Genomic DNA, 26,664 nt, shown 5'->3' with positions numbered 1-26,664 from the left:
ATATACCTGCGAGATCTGCGGTTCCTCGTTTTCCCACAAGACGACATTGGTCGTCCACACCCGAACTCATACGGGAATCAAGCCATTTAGCTGCCAGACATGTGGGGTTTCTTTCTCACAGATTTCCGACCGGATCAAGCACGTCCGCGTCCACACTGGTGAGAGACCGTTCTGCTGCCAGATATGCGGCTCTTTGTTCTCGCAGAACTCCCAGCTGAAGATTCATATGAAACGGCACACAGGGGAGAAAGCTTTCTCCTGCGAGATCTGTCGGAAGTCGTTTAGCCAGAAGTCATCATTGATCCGACACGGTCGGGTGCATTCTGGGGAGAGACCGTTTTCCTGCAGAGTTTGTGGCGCTAGTTTTGCTGAGAAATCCAAAGTGACAAAACATATGAGGATACATACTGGGGATAAACCATTTTGCTGCGAGGTGTGTACGTCTGCGTTTTCTGAGAAATCAACGCTGAGGACGCACATGAGGATCCACAGTGGACAGAAGCCATTTTCCTGCGAGACGTGCCGATCCGCATTTTCCCGGAAGTCCGACCTAACGAAACATATGTATGTACACAGTGGAGAAAAACCGTTCCATTGTGATGTGTGTGGCAGGGCTTTTTCACAGCGATCCACGTTGCGAACTCACATGTTCATACACACTGGCGAGAAGCGGTTTCGGTGCGAAACGTGTGGGTGTGCGTTCGTTCGAAGCTCCCAACTCAAAATCCACGTCCGGACACACACTGGGGAAAAACCATTTTTATGTGGAATCTGTGGATGTTCTTTTTCTCAGAAAGTTCACTTAAAACGACACACACAAATACATCACAGAAAGGGGCCCGTTGATCTCTGAGGACTAACTGAATTTAAATAGTTGAGGTGATTCTTTTTATTAATTAAACTTTTTACTTTTTAAATTTTCCAATCATGTGCCTCTTGTTTTTTGCCAGAAAATTTACCAAAAAAAAAAAAACACGCAAATGCATCACAGAAAAGGTACGTTGATCTCTGAGGTGTAATTAAATCAAAATGTTTTTATCATGTAAAATTTTCTTTTTAAAAGTTTTATTATTTGTAAAGAAAGAAAGAAAATTTTCCAATTGAAAATTCTAGTTTGATGCATCACAAAAAGGGGGCCCATTGATCTCTGAGGATTAACTGAATTAAAATAATTAAGGTAATGTCTTTTAATCAATTAAACTTTTTCTTTTCAAAAATTTAATTTTATTACTTGTAAAAAAAAAATGAAATAAAATTTTCCAATTAGAAAAACGAGTTTGATTTTCTTTGTTAATGTTAGATTATGCCGGGACGACACAGAGTTACCTTGCCAATAGTCGATTTAGGCAAATTGACTATTATTAAGTTGTGCCTGAGAAAAAAAGAACATGCAGGAACATGATGCTGGAGTATATGTAGTTAATTTAATATAATTTAGTATAGTTTAGTATAATTTATTATAATTTGTATAATTTAATATAATTTAGTATAATTTATTATAATTTAATATAATTTAGTATAATTTAATATAATTTATTATAATTTAATATAATTTAGTATAATTTAATATAATTTAGTATAATTTAGTATAATTTAATATAATTTAGTATAATTTATTATGATTTAATAAATTTAGTATAATTTAATATAATTTAATATAATTTATTATAATTTAATATAATTTAGTATAATTTAATATAATTTAGTATAATTCATTATGATTTAATATAATTTAGTATAATTTAATATAATTTAGTATAATTCATTATGATTTAATATAATTTAGTATAATTTAATATAATTTATTATAATTTAATATAATTTATTATAATTTAATATAATTCAGTATAATTTATTATAATTTAATATAATTTAGTATAATTTAATATAATTTAGTATCATTTATTATAATTTAATATAATTTAGTATAATTTAATATAATTTATTATAATTTATTATAATTTAATATAATTTAGTATAATTTATTATGATTTAATATAATTTAGTATAATTTAATATAATTTAGTATAATTTATTATAATTTAATATAATTTAGTATAATTTAATATAATTTAGTATAATTTATTATAATTTAATATAATTTAGTATAATTTAATATAATGTATTATAATTTAATATAATTTAGTATAATTTAATATAATTTAGTATAATTTATTATGATTTAATATAATTTAGTATAATTTAATATAATTTAATATAATTTATTATAATTTAATATAATTTAGTATAATTTATTATAATTTAATATAATTTAGTATAATTTAATATAATTTAGTATAATTTATTATAATTTAATATAATTTAGTATAATTTAATATAATTTAATATAATTTATTATAATTTAATATAATTTAGTATAATTTAATATAATTTAGTATAATTTATTATGATTTAATATAATTTAGTATAATTTAATATAATTTAGTATAATTTATTATAATTTAGTATAATTTAATATAATTTAGTATAATTTATTATAATTTAATATAATTTAGTATAATTTAATTTATGCATGATTTGGTATATATGTAAATTTACATTTCAAAATTTTCTTATTGTTTGAAAGAGAATTTGTGCCTGACAACAACAAAAAAATAAAAAGCAAAAATGCAAGAACATAAAGAAGATGCTGCAGTTTCTGAGGAATCCACCGTCACAAATTGCAAGAAGGAGGAGCCATTTTCTTGCCAAGCATGCGGTTCCGCGATCACTTGTCGATTGAGTTTGAAACGACATGTTCAAATACACATACGGGACTGAAATGATTCACATGCCGCCAATGTGGATCTGCATTTCTCCAGAGTTCTCACTATAAGATCTTAAGATCCACATGCATGTCCACACCCGAGAAAGGCCATATAGCTGCGAGATCTGCGGGTCCTCATTTTCCCACAAGATAACGTTGATTTTCTGTTAGATTATGCCGAGTTACTTCGCCGATAGTCGATTTAGGAAAATTGACTATTATTATTAAAAGTTAAATGTTAGATAAAAAAACAATATTATTTGTCAGTATGCACAATTAGTTTGTATACAAAGACAACATTCACAGGGAACATGAACTGGAATAGATGCATTGAGAGGATTGCCAAGGCTGCTGCAAAGAAGGTGGGCTCTCTCTACCGTGCTAGAAAACTACTTACGCCTGAAAGTATCCTGTATCTCTATAAGGCCATCATTCATGAATGGAATACTGTTGTCACATTTGGGCTGGTGCATCTGCTACTTGTCCCTTACTCCTTGACAGGGTTCAAAAGAGAGTCGCCAACCTGATAGGTCCTGAACAGTCATCTAGGCTTCAACCTCTGTCCCATCGACGAAATGTTGCATCCTTCTGCCTGTTCTACAAGTACTTTAATGGTGAATGCTCTGACAAACTACAAGCCCTTGTACCCCCTTGACGTAAATACCTCGACAAATCCAACAAGCAGCTAAATCCCACCTCTTCACAGTAGAGATCCCTAGGTGTAAGAAAGCCTTCTACTGCAAAAGTTTCTTCCCTGGAACTGCTAGACTTTGGAACTCCTTTCCGGGATTCTGCTTTCCTAACTGTACTGACATGCCGAAGTTCAAGTGTAATGTGAACAGACATCTTGCTACTCATCTCCCTTCATAATATCCCTGCAACTTATGTCCCCGATAGTAGTCCCCTATTTCAAAATGGCACTGTGCCTTTTTTGTGGTGAAAATCGAATAAAAAAAATTAAAAAAAGGTTTATATGTGAACCAGGCACATCTCCTTTTTCTCAGAAATGTTCATTTAAAACGACACACACAAATGCATCACAGAAATGGGGGCCCATTGATCTCTGAGGTCTAACTGAACTAAAATAGTGATTAAGATAACGTTTTCCAATTATGTGGATCTTCTTTTTCTCAGAAAGTTCACTTAAAACGACTGATGCAAATGCATCACAGAAATGGGAGCCCGTTGATCTCTGAGGTCTAACTGAATTAAAATAGCTAAGGTAATGTTTTTCTTTAATCAACTAAATTTTTTTTTTTAACACATTTGCTACCAGCTATAAATCTAATAAACTTATTTTCATTTCCAAGGGTACAAGTATACTCATAGTTTGCAGCGAATGTGTTAAAAGTTTAATTTTATTCTTTTGAAAAAAAAAAAAAAAAATGAAATAAAATTGTCCAGTTATAAAAATAGGTTCATTTTCTTGTGTCAATAATTAAAAAAATTAAAAAAATGATGAAAGCAAATATATTAATTGGCAATCCCTCTTTCCCATTTTCCCCCACAAAAATCAAACGAAAGATATAATGAGTAAAGTATAGACAGATTCTTCCTAATAAGTTATCACTTAGTCCGAGTATATAAAAAGACTAGCCTGGGTGCCCGGCGTTGCCCGGGCGTTTGGAGGTGTGTGTTGACCAAAAAAAAAAAAAAAGTTGTAGTAGGTAGACAGGCTCGAACACGTGACGCAAAAAACGGAAGAGAAAGTGGAAGTGTGTGTCAGGGTGTTGGTTGAGCAAAACAACAAAAGGAAAACTGCGAATGAAAAAAAAAAAAAAAAAAGGAGTAGTAAGCAGGCTCGAACCTGTAACGCACCAGAGAAAAAAAGAGATGAAAAAAAAAAAATGTTTTACCGATGTGCCTATCGTGGTTGTGATGTCACAGGCAGTCGAAATAACACCTTTTAAGCGACGTCGTGAATGCAAGGATTGAATGATTTGCAAAAAATGTCAGTGGAAAAATAGACCCTCCCTGTAGAAAAGTGCCCAATTGAGAGTGAAGGAATTAATGTTTTTGGACCAATTTTTTATATTTGTTGTCCGAAGGGTCGAGCTTTAAAATGATACCAATCTCGTGAAAATCCGTCGCCTCTGTCGAAAGTTTTAGGCAGATAAACAGACAGACATACATATGTACATACATTTAAACAGACAGTTGAGATTTATATTATAGATGAACAATGAATACCATGGCCCATGTCTGACTGTTTGAATTTAAAAAAAAAACTGCATTATATACAGTGTTAGTCATTCATTTTATGACCGCTCTTGAAGGCAAACAAAAAACTATATTATATACAATGTTGGCCATTTATGCCTTAGAATTTGTCTGACGTCACTTTTTTTTTTTTTTTTTTTTTTAAATATTATGAAATTTTTTTCCCAATATGTTTATGAACAGTTTTTTAATCAAACAAGAAAAAGTTTATAAATATTTTTTAAACAAAATCTCGTGAGAAAAAAAAAGCAGTTCATAAATATTTATTTTATAAGTCCTATTATGTTTGATGTAAAAAAAAAAAAAAAATTACCAACACCTGAAGTTTGATTAAAAAAGAAAACAGTTCATAAATGTTGTGGGGTAGAAATCACCCCTGTTTGAGAACTACGTGGAAGTAACCAGTCCTATGAATACCACCGGTTGCAGAGACTAAAGGGAGACATTTATACAATGTTTGACCGCATGCTACGAACACGTTCCTCTCATACAACTTTAGTGGCTCCTGTATTCTTTATGATAAATACATATTATATTTTATATACTTTACACTACTTGTGGTTTCTTTCATTTGTAACCCCTAGCACGGGTCTAAAACAGTTTCTTTCTGTTTTTCATTTCATGTTCTTTAGGAATTAAACGTTACATTTTCTGTAGGCTGTTTTGGAACCCAGTCAACAATGGGTACTTTTGCTAGTATATATATATATATATAAACTAACATAAAAAAACACATTTAACCTAGTTTAAAATAAGTCAGAATGCAAAATACTTATGCTCCCCGCTAAAATAGCACACACAAAGGAAGGGATGAATCGGAGGTAAACTGGCCTTTTGTCCTGTAAGTGCCTGCTCATTGGTTGATTAGAAAGGGTGCGGTGGAAACTAGGAAGCTGATTGGCTAACTAAAAATTCAATAGAATGTGCGTATATAAAATGCAAGACAACTACATTTCTTCGCATAAGCCTGATGAATCCTAGCGTGGATGAAATGCAGAATATTCTGTGTAGCTTAATTGCCATATATATTTTATAACTTGCTATATATATATATGTATATATATATATATATATATATATATACACACACACACAGAGAAAGAGGGTGTTTTCAGAAACAGCAAACTTTAAATTAAAATGAATCGCAAAAAAATCTTATATAGTCTTTGTGAATTCATTTTCCACTTCTGTTTCCTATTGCCGCCTATATATATATATATGTGTGTGTGTGTGTATGCATGTATATTTAAATAGATATATGCATACATATTTATATATGTATATATGTGTGTGTGGGTGTGTGTATGCATGTATATTTAAATAGATATATGCATACATATTTATATATATATATATATATTGTTTTTAAAATATTATTTTTAAATATTATTATCCACTGACACGTGTTTCGTCTACGACTCATTAGAGTGGCTGAATCTAGCAAGATTCGAAATCATACATACATGTATATACACGTACATATATAAAACAATAAATAGAAGTTTAAATCATCAGATCAATAAGGACCGAAATAAAAGGAAACCCCCCCTCTTTAGCCCCTGACATTTCGAAGCTAAATGCTTCTCATCAGAAGAGAAAAACCGGCAATATATATATATATATATATATATATATATATATATATATATATATATATATATAGAGAGAGAGAGAGAGAGAGAGAGAGAGAGAGAGAGAGAAAGAGGGTGTTTTTTAGAGGCGGCAAACTTTAAATTAAAATGAATCATAGAAAAAAAATATTTTTATTATACAAATATGTGGTTTAGGGCTAGGGTTTATTCTAAAGATCAATTTCTGGCATTTATAATTTAAATATAATTTCCTGTAGAATGTGTGGGTCTTCTTTTTCTCACATTTTTCTCTGTCATCTAACTGTAAGGATCAGCTACGATATGATGCAACACAATGGAGTATGCAAATATCTCCACTAGACGATCTGTAAAGAAGTCGAATATCAAATGCACGCAGGAACATATTCAGTTGTAAATACGTCATACACCATTTACAATGAGTATGCAATCCTACAGCGATGTTCATAGAAAACAGAGCTTGACATAGTGATATGGGAAAAGGAGAAAGAAGCAACCTTGGTAAAAGTTAGTGTCTCCAATAATGTCGGGTTAAACAGAGCTGAGAGAAAAAAGATAATGAAATACCATCATCTAGAAAAGAAACTGGAATCTTAGGAAGATTTCCATCATTCCAGTAATTATAAGCGCAACTGGACTCATGAAAAACAATTTCAAAAGCTACCTGGTAAATATACCCGGTGAACCAAGTACAAGAGAGATTCAAACAACTGCACTTAAAGGGACTGTCAGAATCTTAAAAAGATCTCTTGGTTGGAATATCTCAAGAGATGGTGAGAATCTTAAAAAGATAGTATAACAGACTTCTCTTTTTTTCAACATTTTTCTGTGTTTCTGCAATAATAAAACTAAAACAAATAACTTTGTTTATGTTCTTGTATGAATGTAACTTTGATAATTAGACAATAAATTATTGCAACCTTGCAGACGCGATCTATCACCCTCTCGTCCTCCTGAAATAGTTCCACCACACACAGCTCATGATCTCCTGTCACAAAAGCTAAGTTAAGCAATTTTTCTATCTATAACTTTTGAAATCTACTTGTCCTAAAATCACTAACATTTGCGTATTGCAAACATTTTTTTTTTTTTCTTATTTCATTTTAACTGTACTTATCTTGTAGTTTTCTTTTTAAATCTTTTTTGTCAAACATACTATTATTAACCAGTACTGTTTTCTTATATTTAAAAGGAAAAAAAAAGTCACCCATGGAAACAAGAATTTTCCAAATTAAAACTGCACTATTATCTAAACTCAAAAAAACGCGGCTTTTTTTTTTCTCTGCAGTATGCATTATTTTTAACTAGTCTAAACTTAATACGTAACCCAAACGGTATTACATCAGACAAAGCCAGACTATTTGCCACAAACTTTGCAGCTAATTCTACTCTATGCAACGAAGGCCATCAACTCCCTGGATTTCCTCCTACAACAGACAACACGCTATGCAACATACAAATATCTGTGCATGAGGTCGCCAAGCTAATCAAGAACCTTGATTCCAGTAAAGCAACTGACCCTGACGACATTCTAATTATAGTGTTGAAAAAGCTTCAACCAGAACTTGCCCCCATACTTACAAAACTGTTTAAGCATTGCCTTAAGGAGAAATTCTTTCCAACTCCCTGGAAAACCTCATCAGTATGCCCTGTATTTAAGAATTCAGGTGATAAGTTATCTCCCTCTCAGTACAGACCAATAAGTCTCCTCTGTGTCATGAGTAAGCTGCTGGAATCCATATTAAATAGAGAAGTAGTCAACCACCTCAGCAGAAATAACCTTCTTAGTGACACACAATATGGTTTCTGCTCTGTTAGATCTACAGCAGATGTGCTAACTGTTATATCATAGGATTAGTGAATCTCTCGACAAAGGCTTCCTTTCTAGGGCAATTACTTTTGACATATCAAAGGCCTTTGATAAGGTATGGCATAAAGGCCTACTTCACAAGATTTCCAGCTACAGTATAGCTGGAAATGTTTTCTCAATTATTAAATCATTTCTCTCTGATAGGTTCATAAGAGTAGTGGTTGAAATCAGAGGCCCACAGTATTAATGCTGGAGTCTCTTTCTCTTCCTGATCTATATCAATGATCTCCTAAAGCACATACTTAAATCATTCGTTGATATCTATGCTGATGACACGACCACCTATGGCAACACATCAAAGGTCGTAAATGACAAAGTTCTCTGATTCTCTCTCCTCTGATCTTGAGTGCATGGTACAATGGGGGAAGAGGTGGCTGATTACTTTTAATGCATCTAAAATCAAGCTCCTATCTTTATATCATCAACGCTTTGATCCCCATCTGGCATCAATTGAAATGGATGTCTCTCATCTTGGGGAGGCTCCATGTTTTGACAAGCTTCTGGCTTTGACCTTTACTCCTGATCTGAAATAGAACATGTACATCAAATCTGTTGCCAAGGTCGCTGGGAAGATGGTGGGATCCTTCTACCACTCCAGAAGATATCTCACTACTGATGCAATTCTCTATCTGTATAAAATCCAAGGACATCCAAGGATGGAGTACTGCTGCCATATCTGGACAGGAGCTGCTAAAAACAGTCTATCCTGCCTTGACAGAGTACAAAATAAACTTCGTAGCTTAGTGAGGGATGCCCTTTTCTCTTCCCTGCAACCTCTCTCCCACAGAAGAGATGTTGCGAGCCTGTCTTTGTTTTATCATTACTTTCATGGCAAGTGCTCGTCTGAGCTCCAATCTCTCGTCTCCCCTTGCCAATCTTTCACAATAAACACCCGTCCAGCTAAAACCACTGTCAATAATTTTTCCCATTCTTTATCTGTGCCTAAATCAAAGCATAGATTCCATGAGCAAAGCTTTTTTCTTAGAAGTGCACGACTGTGGAACTCTCTTCCGTCTGCCTGTTTTCCACCTGACTACAACTTGGATGTCTTCAAATCCAACATAAACAAATTCCTGATGAACCGCCTCCTTAAGTAAGACACTTTATCAAACACATCTGGATAGGAGTTGCTAGAAAGGACTTGTCCTGCCTTGATAGAGTTCAAAATAGACTTTGTAGCCTCGTAGAAGATGTCCTTTTCTCTTCCCTGCAACCTCTATCTCACAGAAGAGATGTTGCGAGTTTGTCTCTACTTTATCATTATTTTCATGGAAAATGTTCGACTGAGCTTCAATCTATGGTCCCCCTTCGTCAAACTTTCACAAGAAACACTCGTCTAGCTAAAAACTATCAATAATTCCCCCCACTCTTTATCTGTGCCTAAACCTAAATGTAGATTCCATGAACAAAGTTTCTTTCTTAGAACTGCACGCCTGTGGAATTGTCTTCTGTTTTCCTGCTTTCCAGCTGACTACAATATGGTCGTCTTCAAGTCCAACGTAAACAAGTTCTTGATGAGCCGTTCCACGTAAGTTAACAAATTTACCGAATTTCCATGACTAACGATTACTATGTTGTCCAATTGACTACTGTACACTCTTTAACCCTTATCCTCGAGTGGTCTCTTGGCCTTGATAAATGGTTATGTCTATGTAAAAAAAAAAAAATTTTTCCTAATTTGTAGATGTGTGTGAAAATAGCTGACATATTTATAAAGAAAAATAATGTTACCGCTTGTTTACTTTTTGGGGGTATTATTATTATTTAGCAATTATTATATACTAGTCGGTGTTGCCAGGTTGAAATATATTGGTGAGTGGAGGGTTTATCTGCAACAGAGAGATGAAACTTTCAGGTCATGAATGCATATTTTCAGTCATCATAACAATGCAATTTGCAATCTCCTCTCATCCATTTTGGCAGAGTAAAAAATAGGTAGCATTACTTCTAGAATGTCCCTCATATATAAAATTCAAATAATATAATGAAATATTATTGCAGTTAGTGTCTTCCATAGTTTTGGTACATCCCTCGTAGTAAGGCCTGGCACTCAAATACTTGGCTTCTACTTGCTTTTTTTTTTTTTTTTCTAATCAAGTTTCACCCCAAACAAGGCATAGTGCCACTTTGAAGTAGAGGGCTACTATCGGGGACATAATTTGCAGGGGCATTATGAAGGTAGTTGAGTAGTAGATGTTGTTCACATTGCACTTGAACTTCTGCATATCAGTACAGTTGGGAAAACAGAGTCCCAGAAGGGAGTTCCAAAGACTTGCAGTTCTGGGTAAGAAACTATTGGAGTAAAAGACTTTCTTACACCTAGAGATCTCTACTGTTAAGGGGTGGAACTTAGTTGCTTATCGGGTTTGTTGGGGGTAGTCACGTCGAGGAGGTACAAGTGCTTGTAGTTCGTCAGAGCATTCACTATTAAAGTATTTGTAGAACAGACAGAGGGATGCAACATTTCATCGATGGGACAGAGGCTGGAGCCTAGATAACAGTTCAGGACTTATCAGGTTGGTGACTCTCTTCTGAACCCTGTCCAGGAGTGAGAGACAAGTAGCAGATGCACCAGCCCAAATGTGACAACAATGCTCAATACATGGGCGAATGATGGCCTTATAGAGGTGCAAGATACTTTCAGGCATAAGTAATTTTCTAGCATGGTAGAGAGAGCCCACCTTCTTTGCAGCAGCCTTGGCAATGGTCTCAATGTATGAGGTGCCTTCAATAAGTTTCCAGATTTTTTTGTATGGGCACTTTTATTGATATTACGTGCATGAAACTTTAGTTCTCTTCGAAGTAATCTCCTCTGGCTGCAATACACTTGTACTGTTCCAACAACTTCTGGAAGGCCCCATGGAAGTCCTCTTGTGTAAGCGTGTCAATGACCCTTGTCACAGTCTTTTTTATCTGCTCAATTGTCTCATAACAATAGCCTCTAAGGTTTTCCTTGACCTTACAGAATAAGAAGAAGTCACAGGGGGTAAGGTCTGGACTATAGGAAGGATGAGGAGCTGTCTTGATGCCTATCTTGGTCAAATAGTCTGTGACAAGGATGGAGTTGTGGACAGGTGCATTGTCCTGGTGGAAATGCCACTGATTCAATTTGAAGAGTATTGGCCTCTTTTAATGAAATCTCTTCCTAAACTCCCTTTTCCTGCTTTCCAGCTGTCTATAATATGGTTGTCTTCAAGTCCAACGTGAACAAGTTTCTGATGAGCCGTTCCACTTAAGTTAACAAATTTACCGAACTTCCATTACTATCGATTACTATATTGTCCTTTTGACTACTCTACACTCTTTAACCCTTATCCTTGAGTGGCCTATCGGCCTTGATAAGTGGTGACGCCTATGTAAAAAAAAAAAAAAAAAAAAAGACCTTAACATAGTATTTCTTCTTGATTGTCTGTCTAGTGGGGACCAAGTACATTTAGATTATGCCCATGCTATCAAAGAAAAAAAGGGATGATTATAAGTTTCTGGGTGGATTTGCTCTGTCTGGAAGAGTCAGCATGCTTTCACTGGGAACTCTGTCTCTTGGTCTTTGGGTCATAGCAGCGGATCCAGCTTTCATCGCAGGTCATCAGAACATTAAGAACTACGGGATCTGAATTGATCAGCTCAACCATCTCTCGGCTGCCATGACCTCTTTCTTTCTAATCTTCTTTGAGCAGAAATCATCCACATCTTCAGTTCCTCACAAATAATTTTGTGTACAGTTCCTACACCGACATCAAACTGTGCCCTTATTGTATCTATAGACTAACAATAATCCTTAGCCATGAAATTCTTTATTTGGCCAATCAACTCTGATGTTCTGACTTTCTTACTCCTCTCACACCTCTCATCATCCCTCATAGACTCCCTGCTGTCCTTGAATCTCTTATGTCATTCAAAAACTAATGCTTGATTCATGCAAAAGCAGTCTGAAGCATTCCATACGTTTCTGTGACATTTTTTTTTTCGAAGTTTAAAACAGAATTTTATTGCATACCGTTCTCCTAAATTGTCCTTGCGTCCAGATTGCATTTTTGAAATTCACCAGCTGTAACATTAAGGCTTTAGTAGGGTGTATTCCGATTCCTGGAGTAGCTGTTCATTTGAATCTGAAATCAAAAAATTGGTCAGTCATCTCATAAGATGTATAGCAATAACATACTGAATTTTCAAGAGTCTACAACAATTTTAAATGCCTGTACAAAATGTCTGGAATTTATTAAAAGCACCTTGTAGTTTCTGTCCAGAATATTTTACTCAGTTACCATTTAAAAGTAAATTGGCTTAAAACCTCTTTAACTCATTAAATTGCAGGGCATCTCATTTTTTTTTTACTTTTGAGCTGAAATTTTGTGTAACGATTATGCTGTAAGTAGTACTATTATATACTGCATATATCCAGTGTTGCCAGGTTGAATCATATTGCCGGGCGGAGGGTTTAGTTACACACTATTTAAGATACACCGATTTTCCTAACTCCTGTCACGATTTTCCTGAAAGTAGACCATATGTTGGATTTATGGAAGCATACAACACATGCATTTTCGTCTATGAAAATTAAAAGGGAAATAACTCTTATGTCTTAAATAAAAAAAAAAAAACTTACTTTCGTTTTTAAAGGCAACTGGTGTCGGTCAATAATAATTGAAAATAAATTAAATTAATAAATAAATAAAATAAATTAAATTAATAAATAATATAAATAAAAATATAAATAAATTAAATGAAATAAATCAATTTTAAATAATATTTCTAAATAGAACAATTGAAACATTTCTATTACAACAAACAATAACATAAAGCTAATTATTAAAATAAATTTTCTTTAATGTAATATGCAAATAAGGTTACTTCTTAAATGTAGATATTTTGAATAAATAGTATATATAAAACTTATTCTGGAATAAAAGTGTATAAAAGTCCATTTTCAGTATGAAAATTAATTTGTGAAACAGTGCATAAGAAATGGAATGTGCTCTGATGAACTCGTTGCACCCCTCAATGTACATACCCCCCGACAAACTCGCTTAGCAATAATCTCACCCCTTCACTGTTGATGTCTCTAAATGCCAGAAAGCTTTCTATTCTAATAGTTCCTTCCCTCGAACAGCTAGACTTTAGAATTCCCTTCCTGCTGCCTTCTTCCCTGGCTGTACTGATATGCAGAAGTTTAAATGTAACAAACAAATATCTTGTTTATCTTTCCTAGACATGGCCCCAAATAGTAGCTTCTTACGTCCAAGTGGCGATATGCTTTGTAAGGGGTGAACATGAGTAAAAAAAGAAAAGAAAAAAAAAAACAGAGATCAAAAATCAGCTTCGTAATGGCTATGATATACTATTAACCGGCAAAAATCATAAAATTCATGATTTTGGGAATATCACATTTTCGTTTCCTGACATGTACGTATATCATAAAGATTTTTCTGTATTTTTAATTAGGTTAAATTCTGGACTTGCACCAAAGACGATTAATTGACATCACAGTTGTCCGCCATTTTCGGTGAAAAACATCAAATTTACCCTAAATCAGGAAGATTGAGTCAAAAAGCAGAGGTAATTCAAAATTTGGAAGAAAATTAAGATTTCGCATTGAACAGAAAAAAGTTTTTTTTCAAAGTTTAATGTCTCAAATGGAATGAAATACCATTTTCCAAGAAACATAACTCAAGGCAAACTGGACAAAATGTTTTAATGACTGGTCGAAGATTATTTACTATGCCTAAATCAAAACGCAGATTCCATGAACAAAGCTTCTTTCTTAGAACTGCACGCCTGTGGAACTCTGTTCCGTCTGCCTGCTTCCCTCCGGACTACAACTTGGATGTCAAGTCCAATGTTAACAAATTCCTAATGAACCGCCCCCTTAAGTAAACATTTCAGCAAATCTCCTCACTAACGTAATGTACTTGCAATAACCCTTATCCCTGAGTGGCTTCCGGGCCTTGATAAGTGGTGATCACTGTGTAAAAAAAAAAAAAAAAAAGAAGGTTTTTATAGCCTAGAAATTGATTTTGTCCAAAACATTGTAGGTATTTTATTTTGCTTTGCACATTTAAACGAATAAAGCTAGGTATAATATTTTAGCACCATTTCATAGGAAACCGAATTAACTTGAACTTATTATCATGTTTGCCATGATTATTATCAATGGTTAATTCACTAAATTAAGTAATAAATAAATCTGGAAAACGAATTACACATTTTCTTTTGTATATTTGTCGCAATTTTTATACGAAAATAAAGATCAATTTTGTTTAATTTGATGCTATTTTCAGCTTTTATTTTTTTAGTTGAATGGCAGAAATGCGCAAGAGTTTTAAATTATAAGGCTGCTGCCGGTACCTATCATTATTACTCCGTCTTTCAGTTTCCACATTGAGGAATTGTACAGTAGATTGAAACCACGTGTGAACCGAAAATAATACATACTTTCGGACAACTATTCCTCTGACCTTCATGAGGTGGTAACCGTGACGGGATAGGAACTTCGAATCTCCTAACTGCATTCTCACCTGGAACCCGTGGTGCAGTGGATAGAGACGTTGAATCTCTACAGTTCCAGGTGAGAATTGTCTGAAGATAGCAGTTTCAATCCTACCCAAAGCCGGCCAGAGGGTTACTTGGCCAAAAACGTGGTGAACTGACAACAACTATGGATGGCAGTAATTGCTAAGAATGCAGTTAGGAGATTCGAGTTTTTATCCCATCGCGTGGTGCAGTGGATAGAGACGTTGAATCTCTACAGTTCCAGGTGAGAATTGTCTGAAGATAGCAGTTTCAATCCTACCCAAAGCCAGCCAGAGGGTTACTTGGCCAAAAACGTGGTGAACTGACAACAACTATGGATGGCAGTAATTGCTGAGAATGCAGTTAGGAGATTCGAGTTTTTATCCCGTCGCGGTTACCACCTGACGAAGGCCAGAGGAACAGTTGGTCGAAACGTGAAACAACAACTAAGAAAGATCAGGATAATAGTCTACAATAAATAAATTAAGAAAGTACTTCACTAAAAAAATAAATCCCAATATACTTACAAAAGTAAAAACAAAAATTCAATCATCTCTTGACTTCAGACATTTGGATAGCGGCTACGAATAATGCTCCTTTCTGTTGGTTAGTTGTTTTTATTTTACGGCATATCAACTCTTTTCAGGTTATTTAATGCCGAATTCAGTGATTTTAAAGAAAATTTTTTTAATAGAATATATTTGGGGTTTTTTTCAAGTCGGTTTCTATTTAACCCATAGTTGGAACCCTAACAGGTACTACCACTCCGAGTCAGAGTGGACCTGGGAGCAATGGCAATTAAAGGATGGCCCCACACTCCCCAAAGCCCGGAAGCTGGGGCCCTCACCATCGGAGATAGTTTAAGGTCATATCCAGGACGGCTCCTATCTGAGTTTAACAGGTAATTTGCTTTCAAATGACTTTGAACAGTACAGAGTTGGGCTCCTAACATTGCTTCATTCCCTGGCGCACCCACAGGTGCAAGAATAAATGAAGAATTGCACAATGTTCTGAACGAGTATAAAATCTTTAACAAAGTTGTCTTAGTTTTGTGAGATTCAGGAACAAATATGGTTGCTGGTGTCAGGGAATGTGATTTAGAATCACTATCATGCTTCCTACATACATTGCAACTCATTATTTTCCCAACAGACTGTGAAAACAATCATTACAATTAACAAATATATAGTCTCTCAGTTTCATCACTCTCGATTAAAGGACTTGGCCTGCCTTGATAGAGTTCAAAATAGACTTCGTAGCCTCGTAGGAGATGTCCTTTTCTCTTCCTTGCAACCTCTATCTCACAGAAGAGATGTTGCGAGTTTGTCTCTGATGTATCGTTATTTTCATGGAAAGTGTTCGACTGAGCTTCAATCTATGGTCCCCCCTTGCCAAACTTTCACAAGAAACACTCGTCTAGCTGTAAACACTATCAATAATTACCCCCACTCTTTATCTGTGCCTAAACCTAAACGTAGATTCCATGAACAAAGCTTCTTTCTTAGAACTGCACGCCTGTGGAATTGTCTTCCGTTTTCCTGCTTTCCGGCTGACTACAATATGGTTGTCTTCAAGTCTAACGTAAATAATTTCTTGATGAGCCGTTCCCTATAAGTTATCAAATTTTCCAAATTTTCATTACTAATGATTACTATATTGTCCAATTTCTAATGTACAATCTTTAACCCTTATCCTTGAGTGGTCTCTTGGCCTTGATAATGTGGTGATGCCTATGTATAAAAAAAAAAAAAAAAAAAATGAATTACAAGATCAGTTTAATTTGGAAAAGTATAAACTCATTCAAGATGTGACCACACAATGGAATTCAACAAATTATATGCTAAGAAAAAAGTTAGAACAACTAAAAGCTCTTGCAATGTATGCTGTTGATAATAAGATTCCTACCTTAACAACTTATCAATAGGGACTTGCTCAAAAAATTGTCCAGTTACGGAGTCCATTTGAGGAAATTACCAAAGAAAAAAGTCACAGAACTTCAACCATATCGATGATAATACCTACAATTTTAGCTTTGAGGTTATTTCTCTCAAAAACTGTCCAATCTAATTCTGATATTTCTGACTTTAGTGGAATCCTTACCATTGTTGAACAATTCAATGAATCAATGGAAACAAGATTTTCATCCTATCTAAATGATATAAAAAAACTTGTGTATCTACATTCCTAGATCCACGATTCACATTTAAATTTCAGAAGAATGACATGGGAAACACTAAGAATTGGATTTTACATCTACTTTCTACTGAATATAATAAAGCAGAATCGGCAGGATATGCTTCTTCAAGCGCTGCTTCATAAGAATAGAGAAAGTCTAATATTTCTACATTACAACTTAAATACTGAGGAGACTATGAGAGCAGAGGAAGCAGGCAGTAAGAATAAAAGAGGAAGTACAGCAGCAGCAGGTGCAGAACTTCAGCTAATAGTCATTCACTTAAAGAATTACAATTTGTACTTTGTAGTTGGTTTTTAATTTCTTTTTCTTATCTAATTGTTTAATTATATTCATTTAAGAATTAGAAATTGTACCTTGTAATTTTATTTAATAAAGACAAAAAGCCACTTCTGAGTAAACTGGCTTCAAAATTTTAGCTTTGAGGTTATTTCTTTCAAAAGTTGTCCAATCTAATTCTGATATTTCTGACTTTAGTGGAATCCTTACCATTGTTGAACAATTCAATGAATCAATGGACACAAGATTTTCATCCTATCTAAATGATAAAAAAAACTTGTGTATCTACGTTCCTAGATCCACGATTCACATTTAAATTTCAGAAGAATGACATGGGAAACACTAATTGGATTCTACATCTACTTTCTACTGAATATGATAAAGCAGAATCGGCAGGATATGCTTCTTCAAGCGCTGCTTCATAAGAATAGAGAAAGTCTAATATTTCTACATTACAACTTAAATACTGAGGAGACTATGAGAGCAGAGGAAGCAGGCAGTAAGAATAGAAGAGGAAGTACAGCAGCAGCAGGTGCAGAACTTCAGCTAATAGTCATTCACTTAAAGAATTACAATTTGTACTTTGTAGTTGGTTTTTAATTTCTTTTTCTTGTTTAATTGTTTATTCATTTAAGAATTAGAAATTGTACTTTGTAATTTTATTTAATAAAGACAAAAAGCCACTTCTGAGTAAACTGGCTTCAAAATTTTAGCTTTGAGGTTATTTCTTTCAAAAGTTGTCCAATCTAATTCTGATATCTCTGACTTTAGTGGAATCCTTACCATTGTTGAACAATTCAATGAATCAATGGAAACAAGATTTTCATCCTATCTAAATGATAAAAAAAAACTTGTGTATCTACGTTCCTAGATCCAAGATTCAAATTTAATGCGGTTTTAAAGTAATATAAACTCTAATTAATTATTTCAACCATTCGGAGGCAAGATATAACAGCATGCGAAAAGATAGACTGACTGGACTTAAAACAAATTTTATAATGGAGCTAAATAAGGAATATTTGCTGTACTCACGATTAAAATGCTAGCTTTATTTTGGTGTCTTTAACTTCTCCCCCCCCCCAACTCCCGCCTTTTTTTCCTGATGAGGAGACTATGTTTAACGGACAAAACTTTTGTCAAATTATTGTCAATACTTATTGTCAATACTTATTGTCAATACTTATTGTCAATTTCAATAAAATTAACATTGTTTCCGAAACGATCGTACAATCGAGTTAATTTGGTTTGTTTTTTCCTTTTGGAACTGATTTTTAATTCACAATTATGAATCGTTTTACTCAACATACAAATATATTTTTATATTCGTGTTGGGACGATGAGTCGGAATGGGAAAAATCGGAATATTTGAGGGTATCGGAATTGGTATCGGAATTGGAAAAATTTGTGCCGTTGCCAAAAAGATTCTTCTAATTCTCTTTTTTATTTGATTTTGTTTAAAGCAAAATCTTCCATTGCTGGTAATAATGAAAACATAATAAATAATTATTGATTTTAAACCAACAGTGAAGCTAAAATCAATGGATCGTCCCCCACAAGTATATTTTTACGTTTAGGAAAATATTTGCACATTTAGCATGTGTGTGTTTTACGGTAATCAGAGAAAAAATACAACTCTATAGTTAAATAGTCAAACATTTATTAAGAATTGGAATCAAGAATTTAGTACGGAATCGGTAATTGTATCAGAATTGGGAAAAATATTGGAATCGTCCCATCACTAATATATGTACAAATAAGTATACATACATACATATATATATATATATATATGCAAATTCAATGTTTGTATGCTATAGAAATCAATATATTAATGTACTGTTCAAATAAATTCCTTTACACAATTGATTATAGACACCATTGAAATTTCTATTTAAATTTATTAAAACAACGTAAAAAACAAAACAAAACGAAATTCATTTTTTTAAATAATTTTTTCACTTTGTAAAACAAAAATGAAATCAAAGAAAGAATATCTTAGTAAAGAGTTTATTTTAAAAAAACATTTAAATAATTTTGATTGATATTTTTTACATTTGAAATAATCAAATCCGTTTTGATTCGTTAAAACCATTTGTTCTATAAGAGACACATGAAGAATGAGTTTTCTTTTTAAAAAAACACAACTGAGTTAAGTTTTTTTATTACTTGACCTCATATTGTAAACAGTATTTTAAACTTTTCTTTCATAGCAAAAACTGACACCTTCTTATTAGCCATATATTTTCACACAGACAACGCTGAGTGAATCATGCTAGTCTATTGTATAAAGGGCGAATGAGTGTTTGTATGTCAAACTAAAACTTGAAAAATACACAACGAACACCTCCAAAGTTGGTATATTTTTAATTGGCATAACTCCGGATGTATAATGTCTAAAATAAACAAATGAAAACATTACTATTGGGGAGAGGAAGGGGTCAAATGGCTATTTATATTCTTTATTCTTATCATGTAGTCTGTTTTCCAGCCACTAAAGAGCAGTAAGTCTGATTTTTTTTACAGAGTTATTTCCCTTAAGCTAATTCTAGTTATGTGTGTGTGTGTGTGTGTGTGTGTGTGTGTGTGTGTGTGTGTGTATCCAAAGAGAGGAATAATAGGAAAGAGGAAGTGGGGAAGGGGAATGAGAGATACATCTGATGCTTTATAAATAATTTACTTTCCAGTTTAAAATCAAACAGTTTTCTGCAAGCGCTAACACTTTATACTTGTGCAAGGCCTTTTTTTGTTTCAAATGCTAACCGATTATCTTGATTAACAAAGGAATGTTTTCAAGATATTAAGATTCTTCATAAGGATGATATTAGTCTGTATGATCTTACAACAATTTGTTACACAATCAGTTCCATAGAGGAAGTACTGTAATGTTACCAGCACATTGTAGCCTCAGTCGCAAAGTAGACAAAGAATACGGAAAGAACTTCAACTCGCTTTTTTCTGCTATAACAGCATTTCCTCATTCTCCCCCACGTGTGACTTTTCTTTACAGCTGTGGTGTCTCTTATGTGATTGTGCTCTCGAACATCATCCACATCTCTAACATGATCTCCCTCCTTTTTATAGTCTTTTTCCTTTACAGTGATGTCATTTTGCCTTTCATATGCATTTATTCTGTTATAGTACTTCCATTGTGTATTTACATATTTTGAGATGACTTTTAAGGATGCTATCAGTCTGTATGATTTTGAGACGATTTTTACGTAGAAAAAAAATGATTTTGTTCATTTAATAAAAAATTATATAACATTATTTGGTTATCTAAATTGTATACAAATATGCTTTGTTCGGTAAAAATTTTTTTTTTTCTCTTTCATTAACAAAAAACTGTTGTTAGTGAATTTAGCACCTGCTAAATAGTGACTCTTTCTTTAGCAACAATCATTTTCTTTAGACAATCAGCTCCATATAAGAACTACTACCGCATTAATGTCCATCTCCAAAAATACAGAAACATAAATAGTCAGTGAATTATGTCATTTATCAATATTTCAAAAATTTAATTCCAATCAATTTCATAGATTACATACTATATCTGGTCTGACATTTCCTTTGGTAGCATACTGTTTAAAACATATTCTGGCAACTTCCATTGGATATTAGTTGATATGACTTAAAGACCATTTGGCATTTCAGCATATTTCTCGAGACATGTCATTATTGCATTACTTCTGTTGTTTTCTAGATGATGATAGCTGATTAAGCATCCCCGACAAAACATATTTCAACAGATATTTTAACTGAAGGAATTTATCACATCTTTAGATGAATTATTAATATTATTATTATTATTAGTAGTAGTAGTAGTAATCAAACAAAGAATATCTTAGTGAAGAGTTCATTAGTGAAGTGTGTACGTTTGGATTCTTAATCCGGCAGGGGTATGTGGTGTGTCTAGTGTGTTAGGTATAAGTTAGCGTTAAGTTCATGCTTATATGCCTTCTTGCTTCTAGCTAACACCGCTGGCTAACACTGAAGTGAAAAGAGAGCAGCTATGCAGAAGTCTTCCCTGCCAGTACATAGGCTCTCCATCATCAAGACTCCTACAGTGCCTCCACGTTGGCCACACATGGTAACTGGATGCCTTGCGGCCCCCAGGTTAAACTTGTAGGAGATCTCGGATTAGTAGGGGACCCCAGAGATAGTGCGTTATGGCCCACCGATGTGTGGACATACCCTGGCACACTACAAACCCCTACCCCACTGTCTTGTGGGTGCTCTTGGTTGGACGAAGACTAGATGAACCAACCCCCAAATAAAACACCACTGCCTTGTGAGTCTAATCACAGCAAAAGGCTAAGAGATGGGAACTCTGACTTCAAATCTTACTGCTGCCTTGCAGTTTTCTTAAAAAGCTATGGAACCTCATCTAGAAAAAAAAGGCGTAGTAGCAGACACGATAGGGTGACTGTTTACCTCACTGAGATTACTTTCGGCCGGACAGAAGCTGCGGCCTCCTCTGCTGCTAGTCATCGCGGGTTCGCTCCACAGGACATGAACATTGGAGGTTCAGAGGGTGTCTATCTGATGCGCAACAGATACTGCATCTAAACTGTGCAAGCAAGTTTGGAGCCGAAGTGGAAAGTCCTGTGGCAATGGAGAGAGACTATGCCAACACAGAGGGATTAAGTACTGAGGCCCAACTAATCATCGTCAAGACTGACGGACTGCATGATGATGATGATGATGATTAGTAGTAATCAAAGAAGTAGTATTTGTATTATAAGTAGTTTAGCATAAGTATGATACTTTTCAGTAAGAAGATATGTTTATTTACTTCTAAGAATGTTTCATACAAAAACATTAACAATTACAATAAATAAATATTGCACATTTTTTTAAATAAAAATAAGAATTGTTCACATTGTTCCACTTTTTTTTCATAATAAGATGTTCATAATAAATAATAAAAAAATAATATTACATATTGTAATATAATACATAATATCTGTTGGAAGATGTTTCATTGGGGACGCCAAATCAACTATCACTGTCTAGAAAACAGAGGAAATAATACAACAATAAAATGTTTTGAGAAATATGTTGGAATGCCGACCATTTTTTTTACACAATCAGTTTCAGATAGGATGTACTTCCATTATGTATTTGTATGTGAACTTTTCAAATTGTATATGAATATATTTTGTTCAGTAACAATGTTTTTCTCTCATTGATTTGTTGTGAGTGAATTTAGCACCTACTAATTAGTGACTCTTTCTCTGGTAACAATTATTTTCTTTAATTCAATTCCAATCAATTTCATAGATTACATACTATATACGGCCCGACATTTCCTTAGGTAACACACAGATCAAGATATATTCCGGCAACTTTCATTGATATTAGTCAGTATGATTTAAAGGCTGTTTACACAATCAGCTCCATGTAGGACGTACTTCCGTTGTGTATTTGCATGTGAACTTTTAAACTGGATTCCCGTGAAAACGAAGATGAACACATGTCACAGGAATATGGTTTTTCTCCAGTGTGTATCGTCATGTGTCGTTTTAAGATTGAACCCTGTGAGAAGGATGACCCGCAGACGCCACAAGAAAATGGTTTTTCACCAGTGTGTATTCTCATATGCCGATTCAAATTTGATTTATCGGAAAACGCTGCGAAACAGACGATACATGAAAACGGCTTCTCTCCACTATGCGAGCGCATATGTATTTTCAAGTTTGATTTGTCCAAAAACGAAGACCCACACAGCGTACATGTAAAAGGTCGAATGCCAGAGTGTATACGGACATGACCTTTCAAATGTGACTCCTTAAAGAACGAAGCACCACACTCTTCACAGACGAACGTTCGTTCCTCCGTATGTCCACGCATGTGAATCTTCAACTCCGAGTTCTGGAAAAAAGAAGAACTGCACACTTTACATGAGTATATTTTTCTTTCCGCTTTGTGCCGGCGGATGTGTTTCTTCAACTGCGATTCCTGGGAGAAAGCATAGCCGCACATTTCACATATGAAAGGTTTCAGGCCCGAGTGTATTTGAAGGTGTGTTTTTAATGTAGATTCCCGAGAAAACGAAGAAGAACACACGTTGCAAGAATATGGTTTTGCTCCAGTGTGTATTGTCATATGTCGTTTTAAGATCGAACCCTGTGAGAAGGAAGACCCGCAGACGCCACAAGAAAATGGTTTGGTCCCAGTGTGTATTCTCATATGCCGATTCAAATTTGATTTATCGGAAAACGCAGCAAAACAGACGATACATGAAAACGGCTTCTCCCCACTGTGCGAGCGCAAATGTATTGTCAAATTTGATTTGTCCAAAAATGAAGACCCACACAAGGTACATGTAAAAGGTCGGATGCCAGAGTGTATCCGGACGTGACCTTTCAAATGTGATTCCTTAAAGAACGACGCCCCACACTCCTCACAGATGAACGTTCGTTCTCCAGTATGTCGACGCATATGCGTCTTCAGATCTGAATTCTGATAAAATGAGGAACCACAAATCTCGCAGGAATATAATTTCTCCCCTGTGTGCCGTTGCTTATGTTTCTTTAGATACGATTCCTTGGAAAAAGCAGATCCACACAATTCACACCCAAATGGTTTCGTTTCCGCTTGAACTTCCGTGTCATCTGAAGCAGGATCTCCTGTCACACTCTCATCAATACACTTTATAGACATTTCTCTTTAAATTTATGTCTCCAGACAAGGTATGAAGCCACTTGATGTAATATGCTAAATAATAATGGAAAAATACTATTCCAAGGTCAAAAGACTAGCCAACAAGTATTAAATGGGTAGATTCTGACCCAGAAAACAGTAATTCTTTCTCATTGGTCAGAAACATTGCTCATGGAATGTAAGGACTAAAGAACAAAATAAGGAAAGCAAGAGTTATAAGATTGCTGAAAGTAAATCCAAGGTCCACTTTCTACTCCCCTTATTTTTTAATCTGCTAAAACTCATAAAACCTATTTTCTTGTCCATTTATATGTTCTTAGATATGAAATCTGTGAAACTATAATCAACATAATTCATAAAATATTGTGTGTTAGACTTCCAACGAAATCTTTGATTAAAAAATAACTGCTTTTTGAAATAGGTATTTGAATGGGTATTGAATTAGAAAATGCAGATTTGCACAAGAAAATGTCTCACGTTTTGATGAGAATGTTTGTTTGTTTGGTTTCCTTGTTTTTAAGTACTTTATATAAAATTCTCTTTTCACAATAATTGGTATCTGAAAATAAAGAAAAGATGATATTAGCAAAAAACATTTTTATTAATAAGATAAAATATCAACACTTTGAAAACATTGTTTCATACTTGAATTACAGACAACGCCGGGTAGATACAACTATATAAAATCAGATACATGTATACATATGTATGTATTAGATATTGGCCGGAAAATGCCAAAATGTAGGTTGGTCGATGATTATTCAAGCCAAAAAGTTTTGTCAACTAAAATATGTTTAAGAATAATCAAAATATTTAGATTTATTAGTTACTAGGAATGTAACTTAAAAATGTTATCATAATTTAGTTAACAATTTAGAAATAATGACATGTAAAAACATCAGGTGATTATCTTAGTAGCGTATACTAATGACGTTATTTAGAAGGAGTGATGGCCTTTTTGATATACATGGAAATTAGTTGGTGTTCAGAGCTTGAAGGAGTTAGAGTTGAGGAGCTGACCAGTCATGATGGCTCAAAACACCTGGGGGAGCAAGGGATCCAACACCTTTCAAATGTAGGAACCTAGGACCAGTGTTGCAGCTTTTCAAAAGAAAAAAAAAAGACACTCTGAAATAAAAAGTTGCCAAAAATAAAATCCAAGGCTCTGTCATTCTTGGGAAGAATTGCCATTGCAACTTTTCTGTCAAGATAAAACCAAAGATGTTCTCAATCGGCCAGATTTTGAAACCCCAAATAAGTGTTATAAAGGTATTTATGTGTATTCTCGTTTTATCATGAACTTTATTTAAATGCACGTACATGCACAACAAACTTTAGCTAGGCAGTCACAGATTAGGTTATAAATTCACCTTTTATAGATTTTAGAGGCTTTTTATATCATGATCGTTATGAAGACATTACAATCTAGGCACCCAGGGCCAAATTAAACTCCCACCTTGTGCTAACTGTTTGTCTGGCTTAAATAAGGAATAACATGCATTTTTATACAGGCCTTTCTGTAAGTTTGGAATTACATCAGAAGGCTATCTTTGTACTTCTAGTTTGCAGCCAATAAAAGCTCTTTACCAGAAATGCATTCCCCTTCAAACACAAATGCAAACACACACTTGATGCACTTCAACAATAAATCTCAGTTGCATGTTTTTAGGCTTCCTCTAAATTCAATGGGATGTGTACGTTTTCAGAATTTAATTAATTCATCAGCATTCAATTCATGAAAGTTAAGCAAATTGGATTCACTTTCTACAGAGATTCCATTTCTGAAATGAGGATTAATCATTTGTATTATTTGCACTACTGTTATAATCTTGAATATTATTTTCATGTTTTGGCCAAAGTAACCCAGGTTTCATACAAATTTTCAATGTCCATTTTCAAAGTTTTATAAGACCTTTTCCAGACAAAATTCAAGTTTTCAAAACAAAACTTGATATATAAACAATGACATAATAAACTGAAAAAAAACTTAATAACTGACAACAGGAAAAGTCATTTCACTTACATACAAAACAATATGCCTGTCGATAATCATATTTACATTCCCTGACTCACTTATATTTGTTCAACCAATGTTAATTTTCTCATTGTAGATTGGTCTACACTGTGTTTGTTTCACTTTTAAATTTTGAATTTCCGATATTGTGTATACAAGAGTTACACCCCTTTATCCTGAAACTACTCAACTAATATATGGAAAACATCAGATAGTTTTGTGATCAAGGGATTAAACTCTTGTATCCACAATAATATGATGTAATTTTGATTTATTTCCAATATTTAAAAATATATTTTAACGGTATTTTTATTAATTCTTAAAAAATAGTTTAATAGTATTTTGATTTTATTTTTAATATTGCAACACATTTTTACTGGACATAAAGAATATGATTTTAAAGGTCTTTTTAAGAAATTTTCCATATTTTCAAGAATTTTTCAAAGTAATAATAGAAATAAGGCCTTTTCAAGGTGAAAGTTAAAATTCAAGGATTTTTAAAGCTAGTGCGAACCCTGTAACTTTCATAAGGTCGAA

General features: G+C 33.9%; 1 protein-coding gene across 2 annotated transcripts in view; it reads right to left on the bottom strand.

Annotated features, from left to right (window-relative positions):
• Positions 1–26,664, bottom strand: part of LOC145266538 (C-type lectin domain family 9 member A-like) — an 81,002-nt gene that overhangs the window by 43,575 nt on the left and 10,763 nt on the right. Inside the window, exon 2 of one of the 2 annotated variants that reach the window (XM_080122308.1) lies at positions 22,524–24,672. The exons of the other annotated variant lie outside the window; for it this stretch is intronic. Coding sequence (XP_079978434.1) covers positions 22,833–24,113 — 1,281 coding nt within the window. The 5' untranslated portion in view covers positions 24,114–24,672 and the 3' untranslated portion in view covers positions 22,524–22,832. Of the gene's footprint in view, positions 1–22,523; positions 24,673–26,664 lie in introns of those variants that run through there. 2 annotated transcript variants of the gene reach the window in all.

Source organism: Euprymna scolopes, chromosome 41 (genome assembly GCF_053919585.1).
Source record: "Euprymna scolopes isolate OS-2025 chromosome 41, ASM5391958v1, whole genome shotgun sequence".
Classification (NCBI taxonomy): Eukaryota; Metazoa; Mollusca; class Cephalopoda; order Sepiida; family Sepiolidae; genus Euprymna; species Euprymna scolopes.
This window is presented reverse-complemented; position numbering and strand designations above follow the sequence as displayed.